Source organism: Zonotrichia leucophrys, chromosome 15 (assembly GCF_028769735.1).
Source record: "Zonotrichia leucophrys gambelii isolate GWCS_2022_RI chromosome 15, RI_Zleu_2.0, whole genome shotgun sequence".
NCBI classification, from domain to species: Eukaryota; Metazoa; Chordata; class Aves; order Passeriformes; family Passerellidae; genus Zonotrichia; species Zonotrichia leucophrys.
Window position 1 is genome coordinate 6,800,537 of NC_088185.1, and position 27,032 is coordinate 6,827,568.

At 45.4% G+C, this 27,032-nt stretch overlaps 1 protein-coding gene across 1 annotated transcript in view; it reads right to left on the reverse strand.

Moving 5' to 3' along the window:
- The window catches only part of LOC135454584 (uncharacterized), a 31,582-nt gene extending 9,111 nt beyond the window's left edge, over positions 1 to 22,471 (reverse strand). Inside the window, exons 1-2 of the mRNA XM_064726853.1 lie at positions 22,341 to 22,471; positions 3,847 to 4,841 (exon numbers count right to left, since the gene is read on the reverse strand). Coding sequence (XP_064582923.1) covers positions 3,847 to 4,841; positions 22,341 to 22,418 — 1,073 coding nt within the window. The 5' untranslated portion in view covers positions 22,419 to 22,471. The remainder of the gene's footprint in view (positions 1 to 3,846; positions 4,842 to 22,340) is intronic.
- Positions 22,472 to 27,032: the final 4,561 nt, after the last annotated feature.

Here is a 27,032-nt window from a genome sequence, read left to right on the forward strand (position 1 = left end):
TGCCAAGACTCAAGGCAGCAAGGCCTGTAAACAAGGGGAGAGAATGATATGCTCATGTGGTGGAAAGCCAGCTGAAGAAGAGAAGCTGTCATCTTCTTCCTCTGCCCATGCAAAAGCAGAGCTCAGCCCTGTGCCAAGTCCCACCAGGCTCCCCCTGGCAGCTGCTCCTTCACATCAGTGACCGAACAGCAGGACTGAGATCCTTCAGTCTGGGCAGTGACATCCCTCTTGTCCTGCTAGACAGAATATTTCATCTGCATAGCTAACACTGCACACTGGGCTATATTTAGCAAGCAGAGAGCATCAGATGCTGCTCATTTGTGTGACTGTTTCACTAAGAGGCAGGGCTGTGGCAGATGATGATGGCATGAACGTGCCTCTTGGCTGAAGGGAGACACGTGTTCTTAACCATTTTTTTCACATTTTTACTAAAACTGAGATTACAAAATGACTAGAGTTATAAACTTTTGGACAAATAAGGCTTAAAGAAATCACAAAGAAAGGTTGGCACTGGTGGACCTGATAATGACTGAAACAAGGGTAGTCTGTGCCCAGTGGTTCTCCAGGGGACAATGCAGATGATGGGATGCAACCCAGGTTATTGCAAAGGCAGATTCTCACCCCAGGTGATGGGTGGGCAGCAGGCAGTGACTGGCAGGGCAGCTTGGCTGGGGAGAGATGGAGTCACTGCACACCCAAGGGTTGGGAGGATATGCAGACCTAAAGTGCAGCTGCAATTCATGGGTTGCAACCATACAGCCAAAGTTTGACTGCATGGGACAGGATTAAAATTAAATAAGATGGACGTATCTGTTGTTCCTGGGGCTTGGGAAAGAAAATAAAAAATCCCCCATTACTCGAGCCAGGCTTCATGGCCAAAAGTAATTAGAATTATTGGCCAACTAACAACTGAAGCTTTCATTCCCTCCCCAAGTAGAAAACAAAAGCTGCAGTGTGGCAGAGACTTGGAGTTTCCCCAGAGAGCTTTGCCCTGCTCAATGCAATGAGCCTGAGCAGATACTGCTGATGACTTGGTGCACTGGAGTGGCAGTGGGTGCCAAGCCCATCCCAGGCCATTTCTACTCCTGGCAAGGCTGAGCCTGCTACTTTTAGCTAAGCAAGAGCAGCAGATAGAAATGGGAAAAAAAAAATCAACAGCTGAACCTGGTACCAGAGGAATAAATAAAGTATGAAGAGAAAAGAAAGTTGAAGGCAAGTTTACAAGGCCAAGAGCTTCCAGGTTCCTCCTCTTGGCATGCTCTGCAGTGCCCAGGGCAGCCAGGACAGTGTCCCTGTGCCTCAGGGGGCTGGTCCCAGGTCTGAGTGTGCTGCTCTGGTAAAGCAGCAGCATCTCCCCCCAGCCCAACCCGTGCCACCCTGACATTTTCTGCAGAGAGGACAGACTGTGGCTAATACACATCTGACACCTCATTTCAAGCCCCTATTTAGGACAAGAAGCATAAAATAGAGCTTGATGGGCTCAATCTAAAAGAAGTTTAATGCTTAATGGCCTCAGCAGTCTTATTCTGAGCTGCATTAAAAACCCACAGCTGCCAGCTGTAGCCAAGCTCCAGCCAGGGCCAGGGTTCTGGGGCCAGACACCAATGCCCTTGCAGCAGTTAGCTCAGAAAAGAGGGAGCAAACGAACACCTCACCTGTGTTCCAGTGCAACACAGGGGAGGGAATTCAGCACAGGTCATGGCATCACTGCCACCGGGTCCCACCTTAATGCTCTGATAAAAAACAGAGTGGTGTAATCAAGGCTTCCCAGGAACAGCATGCAGCGACACAGGAGGCTGGGACAGCAAACACCCTGTCAAGAGGCTAAAGGAGTAGGGGTAGTCTCTATATTCAGTCAATAGCTGGCTGAGGTATAGGTATCTTCTTAAAAAAAAAAAATTAGTTGTAGAGCAATGAAGAGACATAAACACCAGTGTTAAAAGAAGCAAGCCTAATCCTGTGCCATAGGGACCCCTGTAGGATGTGCTCCCAGAACACACAAACATTGCTGTGTGGGGCTGAAACCCTGTGGACTGTTTTTTTCTGTTGGTCAGCAAGAGCAGAACATTATTTTGTAAACATCTAACAAGAAGAAAGCCAAACTGTGAATGTGAGCAGCATGGCCTGACTTTCTAAACAGGCTTTGCAGAGGAAACCTCAGCCAGTGGAGCCTCAGATTGCCGGTGCACTTTTTTGGGTTGAATAATGCTCTGCTTCATGGATTGTTACAGTGAAATTAAATAGGGGTATTGGAGCAGGAACAGCCTACTCAACATGTGTATCAGCCCAGACTGCTGCCATAGCAAAGGGAGCCTGTTTCTGTCTCTTCTGAAGATTGGCAAGGGTATAAAAATAAAGTATTTGGTATCTGGAAGACATTTTCCGCCAGACTTTTTCCTTTAGAGCTAGCAAAAAATTGTGGTCTAAATTAGTGCTCTGTGAGCTCTTTAAAAACAAAAAGGTTAGTTAAATGTAGTACATGCAAATTTAACTCTTACAGCTACAAAAAGCCCAGACCCTTAAAGCAGGACTTTCTATGTATACAGCACAGAGATGATATTTAAGCTTCACCACTGTGCCTGTGTTCTCTGGTGCCCAGTGTGACGGGTTTACATTTTGTGTTCATTCTGCCAGAGCTAAAATGCAGCCTCTATCAGGGCAAGGCAAACCAAAGTGCTCTGCCAAACCAGCCCCAGGGCTGGGGGTGTCTGGGCAGTGCTGAGGCTCTGGGGCTGCAGGATTCACACTGGGTGAGGCAGGGGATGCAGGAGGGAGAAACCAGAGCAGCTGCTCTGGGAAATGAACACTCCTGCCAATCCCCAGCCCAGAGCAGAGCCCTGCAAGGGGCACTGCTTATTTCAGTTTACCTGATGTTTTCATGGAAGTCAAATCGTTTGGGAAACGGTGTTTGTTTTGACAAAAACCTGGGGAGAATGGGCTCTGTTTTGGATTTGTTGGAAGGGAGAGGAATAAATCACGGTTTCTACAAAAATGTTTTCGCTAGGGAGTTAGAAAAATGCAAACATATGCTGGGGGGCGGAGAAGTGTTCCTTGGATAGATATAGAGAAAAGAAATACATAAAAGAAAAGCAATTGACTATGGAGGCATGCTTGTGTAACTGTTAGCATTTAACTAGTTAGCATCAGGACCTGGAAATCCAAACCCAGCCTGACCATCAGCTCATTTGACTTTTGGATTGCATTTGGGAACAATGAGAGCTACTGCAGCATGGCTCTGGGCTCTTCCCCAGCATCAAAGGGATGTGCAGATGACTTCTTAGCACACTGAATGCATTGGATTCAGAATTCCTGCACAGTCTCTTGGATAAAATGTGCTACAGATGGGAAAATATTTTTAAATCTTAATTCTGTGTGGTAATACTTTGGTTATTATTTACTTTTCTGCTAGTGATGGTTAGTTAGAGCCAAACTGTGGGATCTCTGTGAGAAGATGCAGTGACTGTCAGCTCAGCCTGCTCAGGAGACTCAGGGAAGGATGATCTTTCTCTGTTGAACCTGTCCATCAGCCAAAAGCTGAGGTTCAAAGGCACCACTGCCATTGAAACAAAAAATACCCAGGAAAGTCCTCACTGTTCAGGTATTTCTGTAGGAAAAAGAAAATAAATCTGAGGTACAGCAGCTATAGAAGTAGGAAATAAAACTGAGGAGCCATGGGCAGGTGCAGTGAGGGGCATTGACTCCCTCTGTACCCACTTCACCACATTTGGAGGACAGCAGGAGTTAGCAGAGCAAAGGGAAGGTCACTCTTCCCTGTGATTGTAACTCTTCCCTGGTCATTTCCCTGTGGATAATATCACTGCTTCCAAGGCTCTGGCATCACCTTACCTGCAGGCTACGCAGAGGGCAGAGAGCAAAGCAAGAGCAAAGACAACAATCCCTGTCACAACTGCCAGCAGCATCATGTTTTCCCTCCTGTCCTGCCTCACAGCACCCATGGGGCCGGGCTCGCTGATGTTCCTGTACTCGAACAGCATCGCGAAGCCTCGGCCGCGGTCCGTGGTGGTGATCAGCTCCATGATGACCTCCACCATCTCCAGAGATGAACCAAACACCATGGTCTTGTTTACAGGGGAATTTGGGCCGCAGAAGCGAGAGGAAAACGTGATGAGATCGGAAACATACAACACATCATGGGGACAGACATCCCCTGCTGGCTGAGGGCTGGAGGAGATTTCCATGGGCAGTGCTGTTGAGGGAAGTGTCCAGCTCTCTGCTGTGACTTCATCCCTCTCACCAGCAGCCAGGTGGGCAAGCAACACCTTCCCTTCCACATCCTCTCCTGTTTCCAGGCCACTGGTGTTCTGCCTCTGAATTGATGCACTGCCAGCCACGGGCAATGGCAGCTCCTCTGGCTGAGCCTTGGTCATTGCTTTGGGTTCCTTCATCTGCTTCCACTGGTTTTCTTCAGATGCTTGCTTGGCTTCATTTTTTTTGGAGATGGCTCCTGGAAGTTCCTCCAGGTGACCAGCAAGGTCCTTTGACTGGTCTCCAGTGCTGCTCAGGTTCTGAGCCCCCTTCGACATTGAGCTCTGGAGAGAGGGTTTTGTGGTGTGGACAGCAAAGCCCAGGTTTTCCTCAAGAGAAGGCATGTCCTTATTTTCTGTTGTAGCAGGGGCTGAGAAGCCATCCCAGGGGGCTGGAGTTTCACTGGAGCTCTCAAAAATGTCAAAGTCAAATATTTCCAGGATGAGATGGGTCCTCATGGGAATGAAGAACTGCCAGACGCAGTGCGTCCCTGGGTAGTAGTTGTTTGGAAAACCTGGTGACAAAATCAGGCCTCTTTCCATTGATTCCACCACTGCACCACAGGAGTAGTACACCTGGGAAATAAAACAAAGAATCTTACACCTTGCCATAGATTACAGCCAGGATGCAGCCTGCCAGACCAATGGAAGGTTCAGCTCTTTTCCTTCCCTTCAGACACTGGTTTAAGATACCCCCAAGACAGGGAAATTCATTAAGCTTGTGCAAGTCTTAGCTCCTGCTTTTGTGAAGCATCAATCTAATATGGGAAGCCACTCTTAGAGACTTTGGAAGTGTATATTGGATGGTCAACCTCCAAGAGAAATATAACCCACGTAAGTAATTCACATAATTCTCACTTCCTACTACTGATAATTTGTGCTGTTGGCAAACACACAACTTTTTGACCACACAAATGTGTTGCCCTAAACAGTTGGTTTTGTGAGAAAAACCTTAAGAAGCTAAAGGAAAAATGTGTCACAGCATTTAAAATTCTGTGTTATTTTCATTACAAAAACATATTTATGTAAAAAAAAGAACCTTTGCATTGATGATCACCCATGATTCATCCAACCAACTCATCTTCTGTTTCAAGGACATTCAGCCTTATTTACTTCAGTAAAATGTAGCTGCTTTTGATTGGGCAAATTGTCTCTTTTTCAAGTGCAAAGCCTCTCAAAATAGTGACAGCAGCTATCAGCTCTCACCAGTAAACCAGCAACCAACATGCATTTTACATAACACAGTGACAGTTCCATGTAAATCTGCTATTTCTTCCTTCTCCACAAATAGCCTCCAGCCTCCAAGCAGGAAGGAAGTCCATAAATGGTGGCCATGAAAACCACCATTCTGTGCTTTTCTAAAGGTGCATGAGGCTGCTTTTGCACATCATATTTACAACTACCTTCTCCCAAAGCCACTCTCAGAGCCTTTTTTCAAGATTCTTTCATAAATTTACAGAGCACAGAGCCCAGTCTGTGCCTTAGGCAATTGTTTTTGAAAAGGGAAAGAAAAAAAACCCCAGAAGTGCTTAGGTCACAAGCCTGGTCTAGGAGCATGGGTTTACGAGCATTAATTGGAAAAGAAAGGGAATGCTTTGGGTTTGGTGTGGTTTTTTTATTGGAAATGATTAGTTGTCTTGGTCTGTTATCTATTTAAACACAAAGGAACTTGGCAGTAGAATAAACGAAGCTTATGAAGTCCATATAAAGCCACAAAGATCAAAATACTCCAGATTTTTTTTCTCTTGGTCCCTCCCCTTGGCTCATATTGAAATGGGAAGGAAAAAAAGGAACACCAAAAGTTTAAAGCTCCTAAATAGAAACAAAAAGCCAGACCTGTTCTGTGAGGCACAACCTTTGTTTTGCAGCAGGTGCTGCTGATATTCTGGGGGATTTCAGGGTGGATGCAGGATGGCCACAGAAAAGGACCAAAACAGTAACCTGGGTGGAAACTGTGTTCTGTGTTCAACTTGGAACCCAATATTTGACTTGTAAAAGTGTCATCTAAATCAAAGCTTATGTTAATTATAGTGGAATAAACCACAGGCTGCTCATTTAAGGCACCTGGGCTGGATTATGGCTGGAAGTCTCAAGTGGAAAAGAAACCACATTCATTGCCACACACATATTATTCTCTGTCTAATGCCTTAGGAGTCCCACATGTAAAACCAAAACATATTAATAGAAATTTACTGATCTTTTCTCCAAGAGGTAAATAGTTGGGGTTCGGTCTGGATTGGTTAATTCATGGTAAAAATCCAGGGGAAACAAGCAAAACTTTATGTCAATTTAAGAGGCCACAGGTCCTAACAGTTAGATCCATATACTAATTCACACCAAAATTATAGATACAGCTGTTGCCACTTGGATTTTACTGAAAACTTGCTGTTTTCCAGGGAATATGCTCCTCTTTCCTCAGGGAGAGGATGCCTCTTACACTTGGAAGAAGAACAGAGGGATTTTCTGTTACTTCTCTTGTATTCCTTCCCTTCATCCCAGCATATTGGTGCACTCTTGCCTTTGTTCCACACCAATGTTCTGAGCTCACTTTTAAACAAGAATTTGCATAGCAAGAAACAGCAAACACCACCCAACTGTTGCCCTAAAATAAGTGCCTAGTTTAGGAGGCAGGATGTGCACCAGCCCTGCTGCTCTCACAGGGTGGCACTCCTGGATGTGGGAGGATCACAGATTGGCTCAACCCTCCTTAAATTAGCAGCGACTGAGGGCTGAGATTTTGTTTTGTGGAAGATGCGAGCTGATCCAGTTGCCTTTTTTCAGACACTGAGAAGGCGCCTGGAGGCGTTCACAGCCCCTCCCCTACTACCAGGAGATTTGTGAACACCCCAGAGCTGCAGCCACCAGATCAGGGGGTCCTGTGGGATTCAGCACCAGGGAGCTGAATGGGGAAATGCATCCCCCCAAATCCATCACCCCCACCCTCAGGATAAGCTCCCTTTCCTGCCTCCCTTTCCCTTTCACTCAGATCTGTCAAACTGTCATCATTTGAGGAGGAATATCTTGCACATTCTGTGTACATCCAAGGAGTCTCAGATGCAAGGTGCCTCTTGAGCCACCAGCGGGCTGCAATAAAAACCCCAAGAGCTGCTCTGCACCCCCAAATCTGGGCAGAGGGGGGAGTGCAATGTGTGAATTCCAGAAATAGGGCTGAAAGGTTGTGGCATTAATTTATTATGGCTTGTGAGACCAAAAAGATTCAAGACTTGCTCTGAGATCAGGGAAAAAAACACACAAGGGACAGGAAATGCAAGATAGATCAGAGGGAAGGGGAGGGGAAAGGATTTCTGATTAGTTTATAATCCCCAACTGAATGAATGACAAAATGGTTTTGTTCATTTCAATCACCCATTATGAACCCTGAGTTTTGCCAATTAGACACAGATGTTCCCTTCTGCAGCAAGCTACAGACTTGTGAGCTTTTGACAGATGCATGCAAAAAAATATTGGCACATTTTTAATCTTTGCAAATGATAGGTTGTTGTCCTTTTAAAAACAACACTTGATATATGCCCACAACAATCAGGTGAATTATGAGCAGGGAGAACCAGATTAGCAGTCCTGTTTGTCTGCTTTTCAATACTTTCCTCTCTGGCCAGAGAATCCAAATGTTCCCAGCAGTTGTGTTGAACTGAATCTCCAGTCCATCATGGTCAGACAAATCCTACCTGCCTTCTGTACTGGGGGAACTGGGAAACTGCATTTAGTATGTTTAGAAGTAACCCAAATCTCAGCTACTGCTGCTCAGCCACACACACAATGGTTGGCTATTTCAGAACATGCCAAGATGTCGCATTTCCCCCTTTGACGTTACACAGCCCTCTCAAAAGCTTAAATCTTGTGCCATTACTGAAAAATGCCCCATTGTCATGTACTTACCTCCTCCTGTGCTGGTGTTTGGACTGAGAAGTTAATATTGACATCAGCTTTGAGCTATTTAAGATACACATGTGTAAGGAGTTATAAAGCAAAGGGATCACAGGGCTGAGGAGTGCAAGGAGGACCTTGTGGCTGTCCCTCAAAGGTGAGAGTGCAAGTGCTGCTCTGGTGGTGCTCAGAATGCTCTGCTGCCCTCTGAGGAGCAAACCCACGTGTGATGCAGTTGTAGGGAGGTTTTATTACACATAAAGCTGGGCTGGGCTGGAACAGAAGTGGCCAGAAGTGACTGCAGGACCCTGCTGAGAATCTCAGTGCAGACACCAGATCTGAGTGAGGCACCAGATCTGAGCTGCTTCCTGAGGAGCACCAGCTCCCCAAGACACAGAAGCCCCTGCTGTGTTACACAGGGGTGCAGCACAAAGCCAGTGTGTCACTGCTTCAGACTGGATCCTGTTCATCAAAGAGCTCTTGAGAAGCAGGAGGCACTGATGAAAAGCAGAATTCCCATGCATAAAAAGGAGAAAATTATTGTTTTGGCCAGATGGGATTTTACCATACAGCCCACCCAAGAATATGCACTGGGAAGAGTAGTTATCATCATCTGGTATATAATATAACTCTTAACTCTGCTCTCCACTCACACAACACCTACAAATGTAGGCTTGGAGCCTCTGCATTCTTCCTGTAGGAACATTGTCAGGGAATCAACGCATTCTAAGGAATCCCACTCTCTACAAGATTTATTTAATTTAATAATACAATTATCACCCTTTAGTCACAATTACTCCCCAACAAGGCACCAGGCTAGAGCTGGACCTGAAGCATGTTCAGAAGCAAGCTCCTCACTCTGCCAGGACAGGATAAGTTCTTGCAGCAGCTCAGAGCAACCCCATGCCCAAAACCTGCAGAGATCTTGCAAAAAGCCATGAATGGCAAATTGTGGCAGCCTCTAGCTGGCCCACAGCCTGTTCAGTGATGGGTACCAGGCTCTGCCTGAACCACAGGGAGCAGGCAAGGCTTGGTTTCTCTGTCCTGCCTGCAGGAGAGAAGTGCTGCTGGCCTGAGGTGGTGCTGGGAGCCCAGAGGGAACCTGGAGGATGCTGTGACAGAGAAGGTGGCCATGGCCATGTGGCTCAGCCTGTAAAGAGACAAGCCCTAGTGAAGAGAAGTGGAAACAAAGTGATGCAAGGGCCTGGGCAGGGAAATCCTCAGCCCAGTTGTGTTCTTAGATTTTGCTTCTCTTTCTTCACTCGTGTTAATGCTGGTTTCAACATCCTAGAGGACACTGTCTCACTTGCATCCCAAAGACTGTTTATTTTAAAGTATATTTATTTCAAAGAAGGGGAAGGAGAACATCCTGTCTTGATGTTTGATATTCCTCTGTGAGCACAATCTCAGATTCTCTGGCTTGGGACTATTCAATGTAGCTTGTTTTCTTTTATAAAATACCCAAGAAATAGCAAGTTCTTGTGGTGCATACCCAGAGTCAGAGCTCAGCAAAGAAAACACACAGCTGAGCCACTGAATTTCCACTACATCCTTGGGGCCAAAGCACTCACCTAACAGAGGTACCCAGCTGCAGGCTTGCACGGAAATGATGTGCAGAGTTCATAACCCACTTTGCCCTCATTAATGCTTTATGCACATCTCAACTTCTGTGCATTTCTCACATGTATTTTGAGTTTCAGGCAGATTTAAAAATGTCACTTCCACTTCTTTTTAGAAACAAGCGTAGGAATAATCCACAATATTTCAAACTGACTGAACATGAAGAAGTGCTGCATTTATTAGTCTTTTCAAGCACAGATGTGTATTAACTCCTTATCCAAGTAAAAGGGCTTTTTGGTCTTTGCTTGAAGGGGGAAAAAATGGTATTGGAGTAATGAGTGGAGGTGAGGATAGAAGCTTTTCATGCAGACCTTAGGCCCTTTAAAAATCATTCTGAAGAGAGGATATTTGGTTATGATCCCATTATTTGAATCAGAGGGTTATTTTATGTTTTGTCCCTTCCTGTAAAATAGCCCCACTACTTAAACAATTCTAAGAGTAGAAAAGAAAGAATTACTCCACAGGTGGATATTTTTTGCTTAATTTAAAAATCAAAATCCACTGCAGCTGCCTAGTGCCAGAACAGGCAGTGTATGGGCATCCCACAGCGGCCTTACCTGGTCAGCCTACAGCTGATTCCACAGAAGCCACAGGGGTGAGCAAATAGTTCCTGCACAGAGATGGATGCAGTCTTAGCATCCAAGATTGTTCAGCCTGGATGATTAAATTTAGCCATCTGAGCTCAACATAGCATCAGTGGGATGAAAATCCAGCAAGCTTTATTTGGGATCACTCACCCCTCCAAAATTAAAAACATCTCATGTGCACACATGCACACACACGTGTGCTTCTTTCAAAGAGCTGGAAATGCTCCAAGGCTCCTTCACCAGCTCCTTCACATTTATCCTGCCCAAGGGACCTCTTTAAAGCTCTGGCTACACCAGAATCTTTGCTCAAAACACAGAGGGAGAGCTATGGCATCCCAGCTACCTCCCCCTTCTCCCCTCCAAGCTTAGGAAGTTCACTCCAAGTGAAAGATCACTCGGGCTCCTGAGGACACTTGAACAGAGCCACCCACCTGGGGTGAAATATGAAGTGGCCCAAACATTCAGCCAGAGCAGAGAGAAAATGCTAAACTTGGGGTTTTAAAAAGAAAATGAGAAGGAAAAAGGGAAAGTTGTCATTCCACAATCCCAGCTTACAAGGGAAAAACAAAATAAAGACAAGTCTTTACTTGCTGACATGGCTGGAACTGCCTGCAAAGCTACCAGAAACACGATTCTTGTGGTTGCCAGCAAAAGCCCCAAGTTTTCCTCTCACAGTATTTCCAAGCTAGGGAAGTCTGAGCTTTTTGGATGCTCATCAAATACAGGATCTGAGGAAAGACTATCCCAAGAGTGAGATAGAAAACTCCAGTCTGTTGGTTTAAGAAGTGACCACATTTCCTTCACTAGCTGACTGATCTAGACATCAAAGCTGGTAGGACTTTTTCCAAGCACAGGACAAAGTTAATCAGAGACTTTGGAAAATTATTGCTCTATTTAATTTTGCATTTTCAGCTCATCATTGCATGCAAGGTTTATTTTCTTCCATTAGAATGAACTAGATACAGCTGCAGCACATCTAACCTATTTTTTCCACCTGGCAGTACAAGAGTTCCTAGAAATGCCTTGGAATCACCACTTCCCTCCCTGCCAAATTGCCTTTGCTGTTTGAAGCATGAGGCAACAGCAAAAGGAGACTCTCTCATCCCACATTAGGGCAGCTCTTCAAGTGTCTCTGGATGATTGAAAGTAGCAGAGTTAGCACAAGCAGGTCAGTCTTGCTGACACTTTGTTTAGTTATTAGCTTCCCCTGTCTCCATTTTTTTTAATCTTTATTTGAAATTATTTTTCAGCTTGATCTCCAAAAAAGAGTTTCCATCAATTTTGGGAGTACCCTGCTTGCTGAGGGGTCTCCCTTGCCTTCCCAACACAAACCCACCTCCTGCACACATGAATGTTCTCCCATTCACACAAACAAGCTCTGAACAGGGCTCAGTGTGGGACTCAGGCTGGGCTGAGCATACATTTGCTTTTAATACATTTATGGTACCAGAGCAGTCGCACTTATGCTTTTAAACGAGGACCTAATAATTCTTGAAATGAGTGCAACCTGCTGGATTTAAGCAAAACCAAACCCACATTTTATAACAGATGCTCTGTTATTTTAGTGGTGGGCAGCAGCAGTTTCACCACATGAAAGTGATTATGGATGTGACATTTCCACTCTGCAAATCCCATTTTCAGGAAATGGACTTGTCTTGTATTCCTTCTTGGCACACATCAGACAGCTTCACAGGGCCCTGTTTTCACATTTATCTCTGAGCTTTTTTATTGGTTTTAATAATTTGCAGGACATTTGAAGAGAATAAATATGCAGGCAGGAAGGGAAGGAGGCTGTGAAAGCCTTTTAGTGAAGGAGAGAAGGAAAACAAAAATACTGCTAGAAGAGTAGGGGAAGGAAGCAGGAATGCAGTTCAGCAATTAGAGCAAAGAATGCAAAGTCTGAATGAGACTTGAGGACTTGGAGGCCCAAATGTGCCTCAGACTGCAGACATGCTATTCCCTCTTATTCTTCCCATATGTGACTCTGCTGCAGCTCAAGCATCACAAGAAGATTGCTGGGAAGGCACTGCTTTATTTCACTGGAGAACAGGCAACCTTCTCCTCACTTCCTACCAAAAAAAAAGAATAATCAGGGGGGAAGGAATGTTTTCATAGCCTTGGATGGAGGCAAACAAGCTCTGCTGGAATGGCAAGAGGCTGGTGGGGCTCAGGGTACCCTCACCTGCTGTAGGTCTCCAGGCCAGCTCCCAGAGGCTGCCTGTGGATGCAGCATTCCCTGCAGCAGCTTTCCAAACCGTTAGGCAGGCATGGCCACAACAACTGCCTGGGAATCAAAGCAGCTGCAGGAGAAGGTCAGTGATCTCATTAGAGCCAGGAGGCCAGGGCCCCCAGGCACAGCGAGGTCCCAGCTCCACAGCTGCACTGTGTTTTGATACCTGGCCTTGGCAGATTGCATAACTGCACCATGAGGTCACCATCCCTCCTCCTTGATCCTGGCTCAGAGCAGGAGGTGGGGAAAAGGAAAATCACAAAAAAACAAACACGGGCAGTCCGACAACCACCAGGCACTGGGGAGAACAACAGCCCTCCTCATTTAACTCCAGAGATGCTTGTTCCCAAACAACAAAAAAATGCTTGTTCCCAGGGACACAAGCAGGGGCTGTTTTGTGAACAATCACCCATGGAACAGCCAGTTTTCCATAGCATGATCAGCAGTATGTGCAGCCTGAGCATACATTGACATTTCATTGCTCGCCTTCAGAGCATGCAGGGTAAAGGCAGCAGAATGTTCTGCTGCTTTTGGGAGGTTCTGGGGAGAAGGAAAATCAGTTCATCCTCATTAGGCCAGAGATGCCAGCCTACACCAGAGTTATGAGCACTGGGCAGATTTTTCTGCAGCAGCCACTGACCTTTTTGAGTATCTGCTGCAAGATTCCTGTATTAGATGAGGAGCACCCAGCTCTGGGTGCAAGGAATGCTGGCTAATTGAGCTCATTTCCTTCTGCAGGCAGAAGCCACAGTTGTTTCCTACAGAGGGAGATTCAGAGCAATAGTTAGAGATGGTCTGAAGTGCCCTCTGGAAGAGAATGCCCCCCTCCCAGCAAAGGTGGGACTGCAGGAGCTCATTGCTCACTCAGCCACACAAGGGCTCAGAGGTGAAGCCTCAGAACATTGAAAAGAATTCTTGTTCTTTTCCACCACATCACAAATAGGCAGAAGTTTCACTTCTCCCCTTTCAATTCTCTAATTAGGATGGAGTTGGATTCACCTACAAGATCTCTTACAAGTTACAGCTATGATCTATATTTTTAGAGCTAGAGATGCTTATGATGAATAGTTTTTCTCTGGGCTTGGCAGCTCATGGGTACATTTGCTACCTGTCAGATTCTCAGACTGAAGTTATCATTACAGGAGCAATGCTAGCATTCACTGATTACTCAGTAGTTGTTGCATGTCAAGGTGCAGACACACTTATGAAGTGGATAAAATGTTGTAGAGTGTGAAATACAGATAGAAGTGCTCTGGAAGAGACCTAGGCCAAGGCACAGGACATTTTTTCTTCAATTTCATTTACATCCAGGTGCTTTTATGAGAAACCAAGTGCCAGGTCTTATTCTGAACTTTTCTCTATCTTGACTGGAGTCCCACATTACAATATTAATTTCCTTCTTCTCATTTCAGTCTGAAAGGACAAAAGCCAGATTGTTTTTCTATCAAATGGTTTGAAAAATCTATTTAAAATATGCAAATCCAGTGCTTGGAAATACCCACTTGACTAGGCAGTGTTCCCTTGGGGACTGTAACCATTCCACCCATAACGCAGAACTATTTTAAGCAGAAGCCTCCCATAACTGCCTCATAAATTTATTGTGCTATGCTCATGCAACAAATGTGATTCATGTCCCTGGAAGAGCAGTCTGAACAACGGCTTTCCCCTTTCATCACAACATCAGCTTTTATGCCCAGGGAAGCACACAACCTATCTGACATAACATCCACCAGGAGTGCTGGAATTCCCAGCCTTTTCTTGTGGACCTTTCAGTCTAATCCTTGCAGGGGGGGAAGAACAAAGCTAACTCTTGTGACTGGACACTCGGCAAACAAACAGAGATTCTCCAACAAAGATGCAAGATGCCCTATCAAGTAAGATCCTTCATCTACACAAAGCTGTTCTAGTTTGTTGGGTTCCTTTTTCAGAAAATACCCTCATTCAAACATACAAAAAAATGTAAAGCCTTAGAAAGAGAAACAAAGGCATCATTTAGAGTGTCTCCTCAGGCAAATAATCCTGAATATGATGGGACCATGGTAAATAAAAGTAAGGCAGTGTAATGAAGAGTTCAAGATGCCATGGCCATTTGCTTCAGGGCTTTAATAGGTCACATAGGTCTATTCTCGACTGGAGCAAGTTCTCATTAACAAAGTGTACACAACACACCATAGAAAAATTAATAGTAAATTATAGGGTTGGTGGGAACTGGCAGGGGTGATGGGGCAATTTCCAGAAGATCAATCTGGTTTTCATTTTCTATAAATTGAGCAGTTTAAAGCAGTTCAAATTAAAGAGTAGAAAACATGGTCAGATTGTTTTCTACTGTTTGGTAACCAGATGGATTATATAACAAAACAAAAGCTATAGTCCTGCAGCAAAAGTTTACTTGTGGAGTTTAGTATAAAAATTGAACATCCTTCAACAAGTTATGTATATCCATAGGAATTTGTAAAATGAATGTTCCCAAATTAACTTCAAATATATCACCTCCCAAATACATGAGGGAGATTTAAATGATGAAATCCATATGCAACTTAGGTGCCCAGAACTGCTTTGTTTCATTTTGAAAGGACAAGAAACAGGAAAAAGGAAAATTGAAAGGCAAATTTGCTGCCCACTTCCTGGGAAATAAACCTGGATTTTTAAAAGCAAATAAAACACAGACTTGTACATATAAACTGGCCTGGCAAAAGAAGAGCTGTTTGTGCTTGGACTTCCAGCTACATGACCCTATTGTTTCATTCAGACACTTCAGATGTTTCACATGCTGGAAGCCTATTGTACAAACATATGGAGAAGGAAACATTCCAGATGTGAATGCCAAACCTGCAAATATTCTGTGTCACCATTTCTGCTGCAGAGCTGTTATCCCAGCCTTTTGGGAACCAGGTTGTTGTGTCACTAAATGTCACTAGCAGGTGGGAGGGCTTGTGCAGAAGACATGGGTAGTGATTTTTCAAATGCAAGCAAAGAAAAGCCCTCTCCCTTTCATGCAATCTTTTTAGCTGGGCTTCCACATGAGCCATTGCTGCAGCTGGAGCTGGAGCATCCAGGGGTCTGCTACAGTCTGAGTGCTCATCCTTGGTTTTGGATGGTAAACAAACAACAGCACTTCTCTCCACCTTGTCCTCCCAGGATTAGTTCCCTCTTGTGCACTCTGGAAAGGGAAATTTCCAATACTCTGTCTTTGCCAGGATTTCAGAGAGCAGGATGCTTGTAAATTTTACTTTATTGCTTACACATAAGGAGAGACCATGAGGGCACAGCAGGGAGGGTTGGGAGAAAGCTGAAAAAATTATCACAGATACTGCAGACAGAGGAAAAACTTAGCCTGGGTTTGTTGTTACAGGGTCCCAACCAGTGAGCAGTTTGTTTTCCTAAATAAATCTGTTTTGCAGACGTCCTTTCTTCTTCCCCATTCAAGTTCCAACCAGGAAACCTGGAATAAGTTACTGTTGATTTTAGAGGCAAATCAAAGTGTTCAGCCTGCTAAGCTCGCATTTAAAGTCAGTCTTGATGAGCAGCTCCTTGGGGCCCTTGTATTCAAATAGTGAAGGCTCAGATTTACCTGAGGTGCCCACCCATGCAGATCTGGAGCACAGGAGCAAGTCAAGGGCATGGGCAGCCTGGGCTTTGAGCCTCAGTCCTACCACTAAAGGCTTCAAGTTTTTAGTCAAAAAATCCCTTTAATAAAAACTCAGTCTCTAAACAGTGGAATATTTACCAACCAAGACCAGGAGAGAGATGGACTTAAGTAGAATAAACGGATTAGATCTCCCACTGCTAATCCCAAATGAAGCACAGCACAGAGCAGGCACACTGCCCTTGGAAAGGCTGTGACCAACTTCCTGGGATTTGGATCAGCCTGGACTTTCAGGGGCATGTCATCCCAAGAAACTGTCATTATTGGCACCTGCCCCTAGCTAAGTCCTGCTGCACCTTAACAGAATAAAGAAATACAAATACTTCAAAAACAGATCAGTAAGAGATGGATGAACTTCCAAAATCCCTTCCTAAGAGCCGACAGTAGTTCTGACAGCAGCCCATTTTGTTGAGCTCATTTGGTGTTGAAACCTGTCTGCTAATATAAAGAAATGAGAGGAGTAAAACACAGGATGAAAATGAGATAGTGTAGCAGGTTATGGCTTGCATGTGAAAAATTGCTTTTGTTTTGCCACTTTGAACACCACCCACCCCTGCTTTCTATTGAAGCATAATGGTACTGCCTGTACTCCCCCAGGACCAAGGATTTCACTTAGTTTAATAGTTTCTGTAATTAGATATTTGTGGAACTCTGAAATGCTCTGATGAAAGGTACTGTAAAAGTATTACCAACTCTTCCACCATGAAAGGGCTCCACCCAAACCCAAATACAGATGTTGTCCTCAATGCACATCATTACTAATCCAAGCCAGCAGTACTTATGGCCTGATTTAAATCCTCCTGAAGCCTCAGATTACTTCTGTGAGCTCCAGTAGGGCTCCAAGAACTCTAGAAAGGAAATACAGGCAAATTAGCTTTTGCTTCTCTCAAAACTGCAACCTCCTTTCCATTGGCAATGACGTGAGGAAGGATATTCAGAATGAACCATGGGGCCATTTGCTGCTGAGAGCTTGTAAGAGGAATGATAATGTTCTTACACTGAGTTTGAAACCAAGGCTGACACTCAGGCTTCTCCCTACTGCTGTAAAGTTATTACCCACATTAATGAAAGTCCCTGCAGTGCCCTGTCCCTGTTCCACCCTTCTCCTGCCATGAATTTGTACAAGAGAATGACTTTTCTATTTAGTGATTCCCATACTCTAGCAAGCATCCAAACACCAGGCTGAATATTTATCATTTATAGATCTATGATATCAGTGCATACAAAGGACAGTGTGCAATGGCAAGAACTGCTGCACCAGACCTGGTCTAGCTACACTACTGCTGGGGAGCCACTGGTACAAAATATGCCATGAGTTCCTTTTTTTTTAATGAAGAAAGGGAGGCAGGAAGAAAGAGACCTGAATATTTTACCACCATTCCTGGTCTGTCATACAAAAAAGCAGAGGAGAGAATAGTAATTATCGGCTACCACAGGAAAGTTTGTTTGCTGGCTCTTTGCAAGCCAGTGCAACAGGATTGTTTGCTCTCAGATAGTAAGGAAATAAATTATTTCAGCGTTTTCACCCCAAGGATGGTTGTATCTCTACCAGCACTACAATCATTTAGCCCCTTCTACACAAAGATTACCCACAAAATTCCAGAAATGTTCTGCCCCTGGCTTGTTTCTCTTACCTTGGCTGCTGCTCCCATTGCTGGCCTTTGTGAGCAAGAGAATTATGGTTCAGCCCTACAAAGAGAGAATCCCCTGTGCTGTGCAGCACTTGAGGCCAGCCTTGCCCATCTTCTCAGCTTTCAGCTCCTCCAGTGCTTCCGTAATTAGAATTATCAGGACTAAAACACTGTGGACATTATTGCTGCTTAGCGTGAAGCTAACAAGCGAGCGCCAGATTTATAACACTCTGGCCAGACAGAATTAAAAAAGAGTTACAAATCATTGCCCAGTTCCAGGGATATGTGCTCCAGGATCTTATTTTGCCAGAGACTCCACGTGAACTTTAGCCTCTAGAAGAAATCCGCCTGCAATTTTCTAATTTAAATACCAGTCAGACCAGTGGCGGGATGTAAACTAACATGCATGAAAAATAAGGGTTCAATGACCCAAATCAATTATGTTTTAAGGGCACTGCTCTGGACTCAGTAGGAAATATTTTAGACAGGAAAAAGAACTAAATAGGATCATTCATTGAACTGACTTGGAAATGAGGCAGAAATTTGGTAAATAAGAAATCCAATGCAAGCCAGCTTTATGAACCAAATTTAGTGGATTAAAAAAAACCCAGCTAAACAACAACAACAACAGAAAAACCAAAGTCATAAAAAAATGAACCAAAGCAACAAAAAACCCAAGTCCAGATAATTTTTAGACTCAAATAATGTTTCAGGCTCCTGGGTGCTAAAGTGAACAGTGCAATAAAACAAAGCAATTCTCACACCTTGCTTGAGCCCAGGCAGTTTAACACCATTTACTTCCAGATATTAAAAAAACAAACAAACAAACAAACAAACAAAAACAAACCCAAAAAGTGGTTTATAGAAACGCTGAAACTGTATCTTTATTAAAATATGACAACCTGCAGGTCTTCTGTATAAAGAAAAATTAATAATTTAAAGAAAAAACAGCTTCTGAAGTTCAGAACCAGCCACTGTGACTGGATTTTTAAAGCACATACACGGAGGCTAGGGAGAAACAGCTCTACTGCTTCAGAATATATGAAGACAGCTGCTCCCCAAACTGGCCAAACATCCAAACTCTGTGCACAGTAAACATCTGATCTGCCAAGATACATTGTAAACACAATAGGATGCAGTTATGGCAATTAATCAAGATACAAAGAGAACAGGAAAGACCCATCATTTCTCTGCTCCTCAAGCACAAAGTACTTTCACAAACAGTGGAGAGATTAATAGATATGAAGTCCACTGCCAACAAAACTTTCAGGTTCTTTGAAGGTGCCTTATTTTTCTTGACTGGCTTCATTTCTTGAGACAGAAATACAGCCTGGTGTGCAGACCCAGTGCTTTACAGTGAGGAATAAAGCAAAAGCTACCTGGACCTAAAAATCCCATTAAAGTGTTACTAAAATAACCCCCACACCTGGCAGCTGCTGGGATTGGAACCAGATGTGCAGCACATCTGGTAAAGAATGGAACTGCTGCTAACAAACACTAAGCTATTTGAGGGACATTTCCACTCCAGCAAGGGTCCAGAAAGACTTAGCAAAAGTTACTTATTTTGCCCGTACTTTTCTCAAGGCAGATGCTGACCACTGACAGACCTATTGTGTGCCAATTTAAAACATTTGAGACCTTCCCTATCCTCCTGCCCCAATGAGAAGTGCATATTTTGCTGCTCCAGTTGCATAATTTACTGATTCAGCTGCATGCTTGGTTGATCTGGTAGGAGACTAGTACAGTAGTTGAGATTCTGGATACATTGCCAACTGTGCAGCGTGCTTTGTTGATCGGGGCTGTAGAATTTAATAGCTGAAATTTCATACACTTTACTAATCAGGCCACATTCTTTGCTAATTGAGGTGCATATTTTAGTAGTTGAATTTTTTTTAATCTTTCACTGATCTTGGGAAGGATCCTGCTCCCTCTGAAACCAGCAGGAATTTTGCCATAGTTCTTGCTGGGTAAAGGACTAAGACTTTCACTAGAGGGTCTTGGATTGCTAAGACTTCTTCTCTTAAACAGAACAAGAAAGGCTTGATTTTTTTTCTTTAAGCCAGCAAGTGAACAGAAGAATACCAGATGAAGGATGGCACTGGCATAGAGAACTCCTCCACAGGGATTTGATTAAACAGATAATATTTAATGGACATACAGAGACATAATTTTGACTGTGTTACTCTTTCATCAGGCTTACATTCTTCCTTCAGGATAAACAAGCTGCTTATCTGCACATCTTGTTCCATTTGATACAGACACGCAGGAGGAAACATCATGCACCTTATCTTCACATTTTCTTTCATTTGATCTAACTCCTACTTTTAAATTGCTGGAGTACTTGGTGAAGGATTCCAGAGAGAGCTCTACTTTGCCACAAAACATGTTGCAAACATCCACGCTACCTCACAGCATCACAAATTTTCTCAGCTCTTACTGGCAGAGACCACCTTCCTGGATGAAAAGAAGAATTCAGTTCCCTGTACCTCATTCAGACTTTACCCTTGCCAAGGGAGTTTCTGTTATGTGTTTACATTGTTAACTCTAAGCCAGAAGACAAAAAATTTCACAAAAATCGTTGAATACCTTTTTTCAACTGATAAAAACTGAACTACATTTGAACCACTAACTTAGAGTGGGATGTATATTTCTTTACTAGCATAGCAACACTATCAGTGTAGCCAAAAAGATAAAAATAGTGACGCCCACGCAGCACAGTGCAGTCCTTGATGAGTGAAGAGCAAGTGCAACTTACTCCAAGAAATAATAAAAACAGGGAGCAAGGGATGTACACACACGTCTGTTTGGACACAGAACTCCCTGCCACATTGAGGAAGATAAGCAATAGAAAATGCTTTTCATTCTGCAAAAGGAATTGACCAGTATGTTAAGAGCCTATAAACAATGTAATCAAAAGAACAATTTCTCAGCAAGAAGTCAAGTTGGGGAAAGCAGGCAGGAGGCTGATGCTTCTTCATTGAGGAGGCAGTTTCTTTTCTGTAATGCTGTTGGTCAATACTTTAGTTCAGTTACTGCCTGGTGTGAAATCAAACACTCCTGATTTCAGAGTTAGAGAACAATTGAAGTTGACTAAGAAACATCAGAGAAAAATTAGCAAAAATTAGAGAGTTTGCTGATGCATTTAGAGTCCCACCATTGCCTTTCACCCCCAAATGCACAGCACACAGCCAGTACTTGCTCCTCACTACTGTACAAAGACAGAAGAGAAGCAGCACAGGAAGGATGTAATAATTCAGGGAAGCAAGTAAGTTATGCAGTTTAATAAGAGAGGTATGCAACTGGATGACGGTAAGCTTGCATTCTGCAATGCAATCCTGACTTGAAAGAGAAACAAAATACAAAGCCCCACAACCATACAATTCAATAGATCTTGGTAAAGTTAGTATTTCAGAGCCAGAAATGTGGCTTAATTAAGTTCTCACTGTAGCTATCTTCACTAGGATACCAAAGTGAGATAAAACATCTTCATTTCAACCACAGTCATTGCTGCGTGTTTGTGTGCTGTGGCAGGGAATTACTTTATCAGGCAGAATTATAATGCTGTTTGCCACCAGAGATAGCAACCCCAGACCTTTTTTTCCTTTATATATACAGATATATGTAGCAAGACATAAATGTATGCAACTATATTTTCTTACACTTTAGTGGCTCATGATTTATAGAATTGAGAATCTCTACTAGAAGTGTCAAAGCGTGGTTCTCTCAGGGTCCATAGGAAAAGTCCCACTCCCTTCAGCAGGACCAGGACTGCTCATCCTTCCCAAAGCTCAGAGCGGCTGCTCTGCAGCTGCTCCTGGTTGTGGGGTGCTCCGTGTTCCCTCCCCTGCCTTTCCACCGCAGCTCGGGTGCCGCTCTCAGCTCCCCGTGCCCTGTCAGCCCTGCCCGGATCCCTGCCCTGGCAGCTCTACCTGTCCCTGGCAGAGTTACCTGCTCCCCCTGCTACAGCCGAGGCGCACAGAGCGGTGACAGTAAAGCAGCACGAGGTATCTGATTTGGACTCCCCAAGCCAGGCTGTGCCCGTGGCAGAGATGCCTTTGGGCAAATGTTCCCATTTCTGCTGGGAATCCGTAGTCCCTGGGCTTTCCCGGATTTCGGGTCCGGCTGTACCGAAGCGGTGGGGCTGACCTGGAGTCCCGGAGCATCACGTCTCGCTGTGCCTTTTGCACTCCGGGGCGAGTCCCCGGCCACCCCACACCCAAACACCGAAACACAGGGGCCGAAGGGACCCGCAGCCGCCCCCGCCCCGCTCCATCCCTCCTGCCGGTGTCCGCGGCGTATCCCCGGTCCCGGGAGCCCCGGCGCACCCCTCACCCGGCTGCCGGCAGCTCTGCTGCGCCTCTGGCCCCGGGACTGCCGGTCCCTCCCCTCCTCCCGGCGGGGCTCTCCCTTTCCGCCGGGCTCGCCGCTGCCCGGCCCGGTGCGGGCGGGGGCCGGTGCCGCCGGTGCCGGGGTTACCTTGGCTCCCGCCCCGCCGAGGCAGAGCGCCGCGGCCGCCGCCAGGACGAGCCCCGCGCCGGGGCCGCTGCGAAGCATGGCGCGCCGTGCCGAGCCGTGCCGTGCCGAGCCGAGCCGAGCCGAGCCGAGCCGAGCCGAGCCGAGCCGAGCCGTGCCGAGCCGAGCCGAGCCGAGCCGAGCCGAGCCGAGCCGAGCCGAGCCGAGCCGAGCCGTGCCGTGCCGTGCCGAGCCGAGCCGAGCCGTGCCGTGCCGTGCCGAGCCGAGCCGAGCCGAGCCGAGCCGTGCCGAGCCGAGCCGGCCGTGCCGTGCCGAGCCGAGCCGAGCCGAGCCGTGCCGAGCCGAGCCGAGCCGCGCTCCGCCAGCGCAGCTGCCGCGCCGAGCCGTGCCCCGAGCGCGCCGCTGACAGCGACCCCCCGAGCCCGGCCTCCCCGCCCCTCGCCCCCTCCCCCGGCCGCTCCCGGCCCCTGCCCTCCCCCGGGGGTCACCTGCGGCGCGGAGCTCGGCGGGCACCGGGCGGGCACCGGGCTGGGGGCGGCGGGGCTGGCCCGGCCCGAGCAGCCCTCCCGGGGGTGCTGCATCCTGGAGGCAGCTCAGCCCCTGCGAGCTGAGCGGGAGCGGGGTCGGGATCCTGCGGGAAAAGTTTCTCCTGCGGGGCCGTGGGAGATGGAGGGAGGGCGGCTGCCCTGGGCAGCGCACCCGGCCGCTGCCCCAGTCCCCTGCCCGACCCTGCAGCCCAGTCAGGGGAGTGAGTGAACGGACAGGGGAATGGGAAATAGGAAAAGGACTCAGGTCTTTCCCAGCTAAAAGCACCCCGGCTTCATCTGAGCATGAAGCAAGGGACGGGAAAGGAATATTCACGGGCATCCTAGGGAGCCCAAAGCACGGGACCTGCACAAAAACCAGCAGTCAGGGTACAGCAACACTTAACCTTTCTAAGGGTGATGGGAGGGCAAGGGACACTCATTGTTTCTGATGCAGCTTTCTGCTTTACACTCTCCTGTACCCCATTGACTCACACCACATCCTGCCGTGAATGTCAGACAACAATTTAATCAATGGGAAAAAAATGGGTAACACCTTCAGCTGGTGTCCAAGTGGGTGCATATAACTAGCATGAAGTTGGAGGGCTGGTGTCAAAGAAAACTTTCTTTTTTCATAAATGCAGTCTTCTGTTGAATGCATCCTGGCACTGACCTCATGTCTAGTCCAGGCCATTCACCTGCTCCATGGGTTTGATGTCCTGATTGTAGGAGATAATTCCAGAATCCCAAAGAAGTGAAACAGATCTCCACCTAACCCTTCCAGTGCTCGTGAGATGAAGCTGCCTGTTAGCCCTTACTGGACACCTACAGAAAGTAACAACATGATTAGCCTAAGGCTGAGGGAGGCTGAGGGACAGGACTGCTCACTGCCCACAGGGACCACGCTGCCTTCCTGGGAAATGTACATATGCTAATTGAGAAGGAAGGACACGTAAGGAATGTCTCGATAGCTTAATTGGCTTGTTTATCCTTCTTGCACTGAAAGCAGAAGGTGCAAATAATTCTTTGTGTGACCAATTCTTATTTTACCCTTCTTTTTTTCAAGGCAAACTCTTGTAAAGGGTGTTCCTGGGCTCTGACCTTGTCAGTTATTTACTGTGACTGCCTCTGTTTGAATTTACATTTCGCTCCTCCTGGGTAATATTTCTTTGACTTACCTGTCAGATGAAAAAGCATAGATCAGAGAATTTATAACTACATTTTATCTGTTCTGAATAAACACAAAACCCAGGACACTTGGCATCCTTGGCAGGAGGGTTTTTCTGAGCAGAACACTTGTGCCTGAAGGGCAGTCTGGTCTCTGTAGCACAGCACTGAGGCACATTGCTTTTCTCAACACTCACAGTTAAATCTCAGGGCGATGTCACCATAAATGTTTGTTAAGCTTTGAAAAAACCCTGAAACAAGAAATCTACCTTTTTTCCACATGAGGCTCAGTGTGACAAGAAGAAAGTGCAGAGATTCCATCTGCTGTTTCCTTATGCTGATGCACAGTTGTTGAGGATGTAAGTCAAAGACTAGCTGGCAGAAAAGGACATTCAAAACCCTTCTTTTCCCAGACACTGCTGGAATAATAATATAAAAATATCTAAATGAAAGAGAAAGAACAAGTCCAAGGCCAGCAGCTCTCTTTTTAAGGATCTTACACCCCTGTTATTTGGATTCCTTTCCAGGGGTCATCTGAGTGCAGGCACCTGTAATCCTTTGGAGGCAAAGAGGGTCTCTATGGGCCACACTGCCATTCCAAGCTGTAGACCTTGGGCATGTAGCACAGACACAACTGTATGCTGATTTCTCGTGTTTGTGTTTGCCCTGCTGTTGGCCTCACAAACTCTGTCAGTATGTCTTTGTTCCCTTATCTCAACATCCCTCTGCTAGCAGAACCTGTCCACACCACTTTTCATCACTATGGCTTAGCAGTGACTTAGCATCCAGAATTAAGGATCAAACGTACAGTAGTCTGCTCATAAAGTATCTTCAGCTCAGGTTGTTGACCCTTTCAAACCATATTTTTAATGAGGATTATGTTTTATATTTATGATCTGTAAGCAGGGAGGAGGACTCTGTATGGGCTTGAACAACTTCCCCCAGCACAGAAGAGAGGCTCCAAAAGGTGTCTAACTGCCCGCTGGAGATAAGGACCACGAAGCCAGGCTTGCAAATGGTACCTGCAAACCTCTGCCAGGTGAGCTGCCCTCCCCCAGTGCCACAGCTGCCTGTTAGACAGATGTGTCAGGCAGCTGGAGGATTTACTGGGAGGATCAAGAAAGGACAGAAGGGTAAAAGGCACGTTGCTTCCTGCCTAGTCTTTATTCCCTGTCTCCCACTCCCTTCAGCCCCACATCTCACAGAGTGCCACACAGCCCAGATCAGAGCTGTAGCCCATTCTCACCACACCACAGGGAAGGGGAGATACAGGGGCAACAACTGTGCACATCCCTGAACAAAGACCCAGCCTCTTCCACAGTCATTGAGACATCTTTAAGAAAGTAAATGTCCTGCTCTCTGTGTTGGACTCCCTGTTGAAAACTTCAAGGTTTTCATGCTCTTTTAGCAAGTCCTTCCAAGGATAATGTTTCCTATTGTACCGTGCCATTTTGAGAGCTCCTGAAATGCTGAAGCAAGCACCAATTTCGGTAGAATAGTGACATTTATGAAGTCAGTGGATAGGACTTGTGTGTGTAATGGCAGCACTTTCTTAACCAGTAGCTCCAGGCTGGGAAAGTAATTTCCAGGAAAAAAAAATAACTAGAAATTTACTGCTTCCAGACTGGCAGCAAAAATCATTTATTGTGGGAAATCTAAGTTTGAAATAAACCCCAGTAATTTCCATCAACTCTCTCTCTACCGCACACACACACAGATACATGGAAAGAACTTTCTGAAATAATTTCCTGGAATATTAAGGCATCCTGATACCAAAAGTAACTCTCCTTGCCCAGAGAGACTATTGTAAAACATCTCACAGAAATGAATGCAGCTCTTAGCAGTTTCTGTTTTTCAAAACAGCTGGTGTGACCAAACTGAATCCAGATTTAAACAGGAGGAGGGCATTGGCAAGACACTTTCAGTAACAAGGCCTTAAATCTTAGTCTATTCTCTGTACGTAAGAGCTCCCATATGCAAACCTTATGGTTACACAACATGGCTTTTTATGCTTTCCCAGCCTTCTCTTAGGTATAGTAAAGGTTGATTAAATCCATTCTGAGCTCTGTTGTTATATCAGACACACCACAGTTGCATCTGTCTTCACTGTTTATAGCAATGAGTCAGGAAAGCAACATTTTAAATACTTATCCATGCTAGAAAAGACATGCTAAAAATTGCTTAGGAATAATGCTGTAAAAATGTTTCACATATATAAATAAAATTTATGGGCAAATATAATACATAAATTAAATATTAAGGCAATGTCTAATAAAGCATGTTTCTGAAGACCTGCATTCTAGTTCCACTCTCTGTATTTAATACAAAACCATCTTTTTCCTCAGTGGGTGCTGGATGCCTGAGTCTGATTGCAATCTGCCAGTAATAGAGCTATTTTTATGTGGTTAGCACAGGTTTTTTTTTTGATGAAGTTTCAGCAGACTGAATGACACCAAATAACAGAAATATGTAAAGCAGAAAAACATGCAGTAAGTACAGGGAATTGAAACATTGTGTTGTCAGTGGCTAGAGAGCAAGAACTTCCCTAAGGAAATATTTAGAAAAACCGTGTTTGTAGCTCTAAAAGCTGTCAGTGGAAAGCACCACACACAGGCTTTGTGCTGTGCAGAGAGTGCCACCCTCTGCTCCTGCAGAGTATGGAGCCTTTCTCTCCTTCCTGGCTCTTCTTCTTTCACCAGTGCAATTCTCATGCAGAGAGTTACAAAATTAGCCAGCTGGACAGGAACTCTACAAGTGGCCAGTATTCCCTGGTAATTTTGTTAGGTCATCTCTTTAATTGCATTATATGCCACCTTTTTTTTTTTTTTCCTCAGAGGAAAGATGAATAAATTTCCCTTACCCTTTTAGGAACAAGGTCCTGAAAAAGCCAATTTCTATCAAGGTGTGACAGAGCTCACTTGAAGAGAAAGGAGAGAAGGCAGCATGGCAGCTCCTGTATGCAGTCTAGTTGCGGGGTGAGAGAATGCTGCAGCTCGCTGTGGTT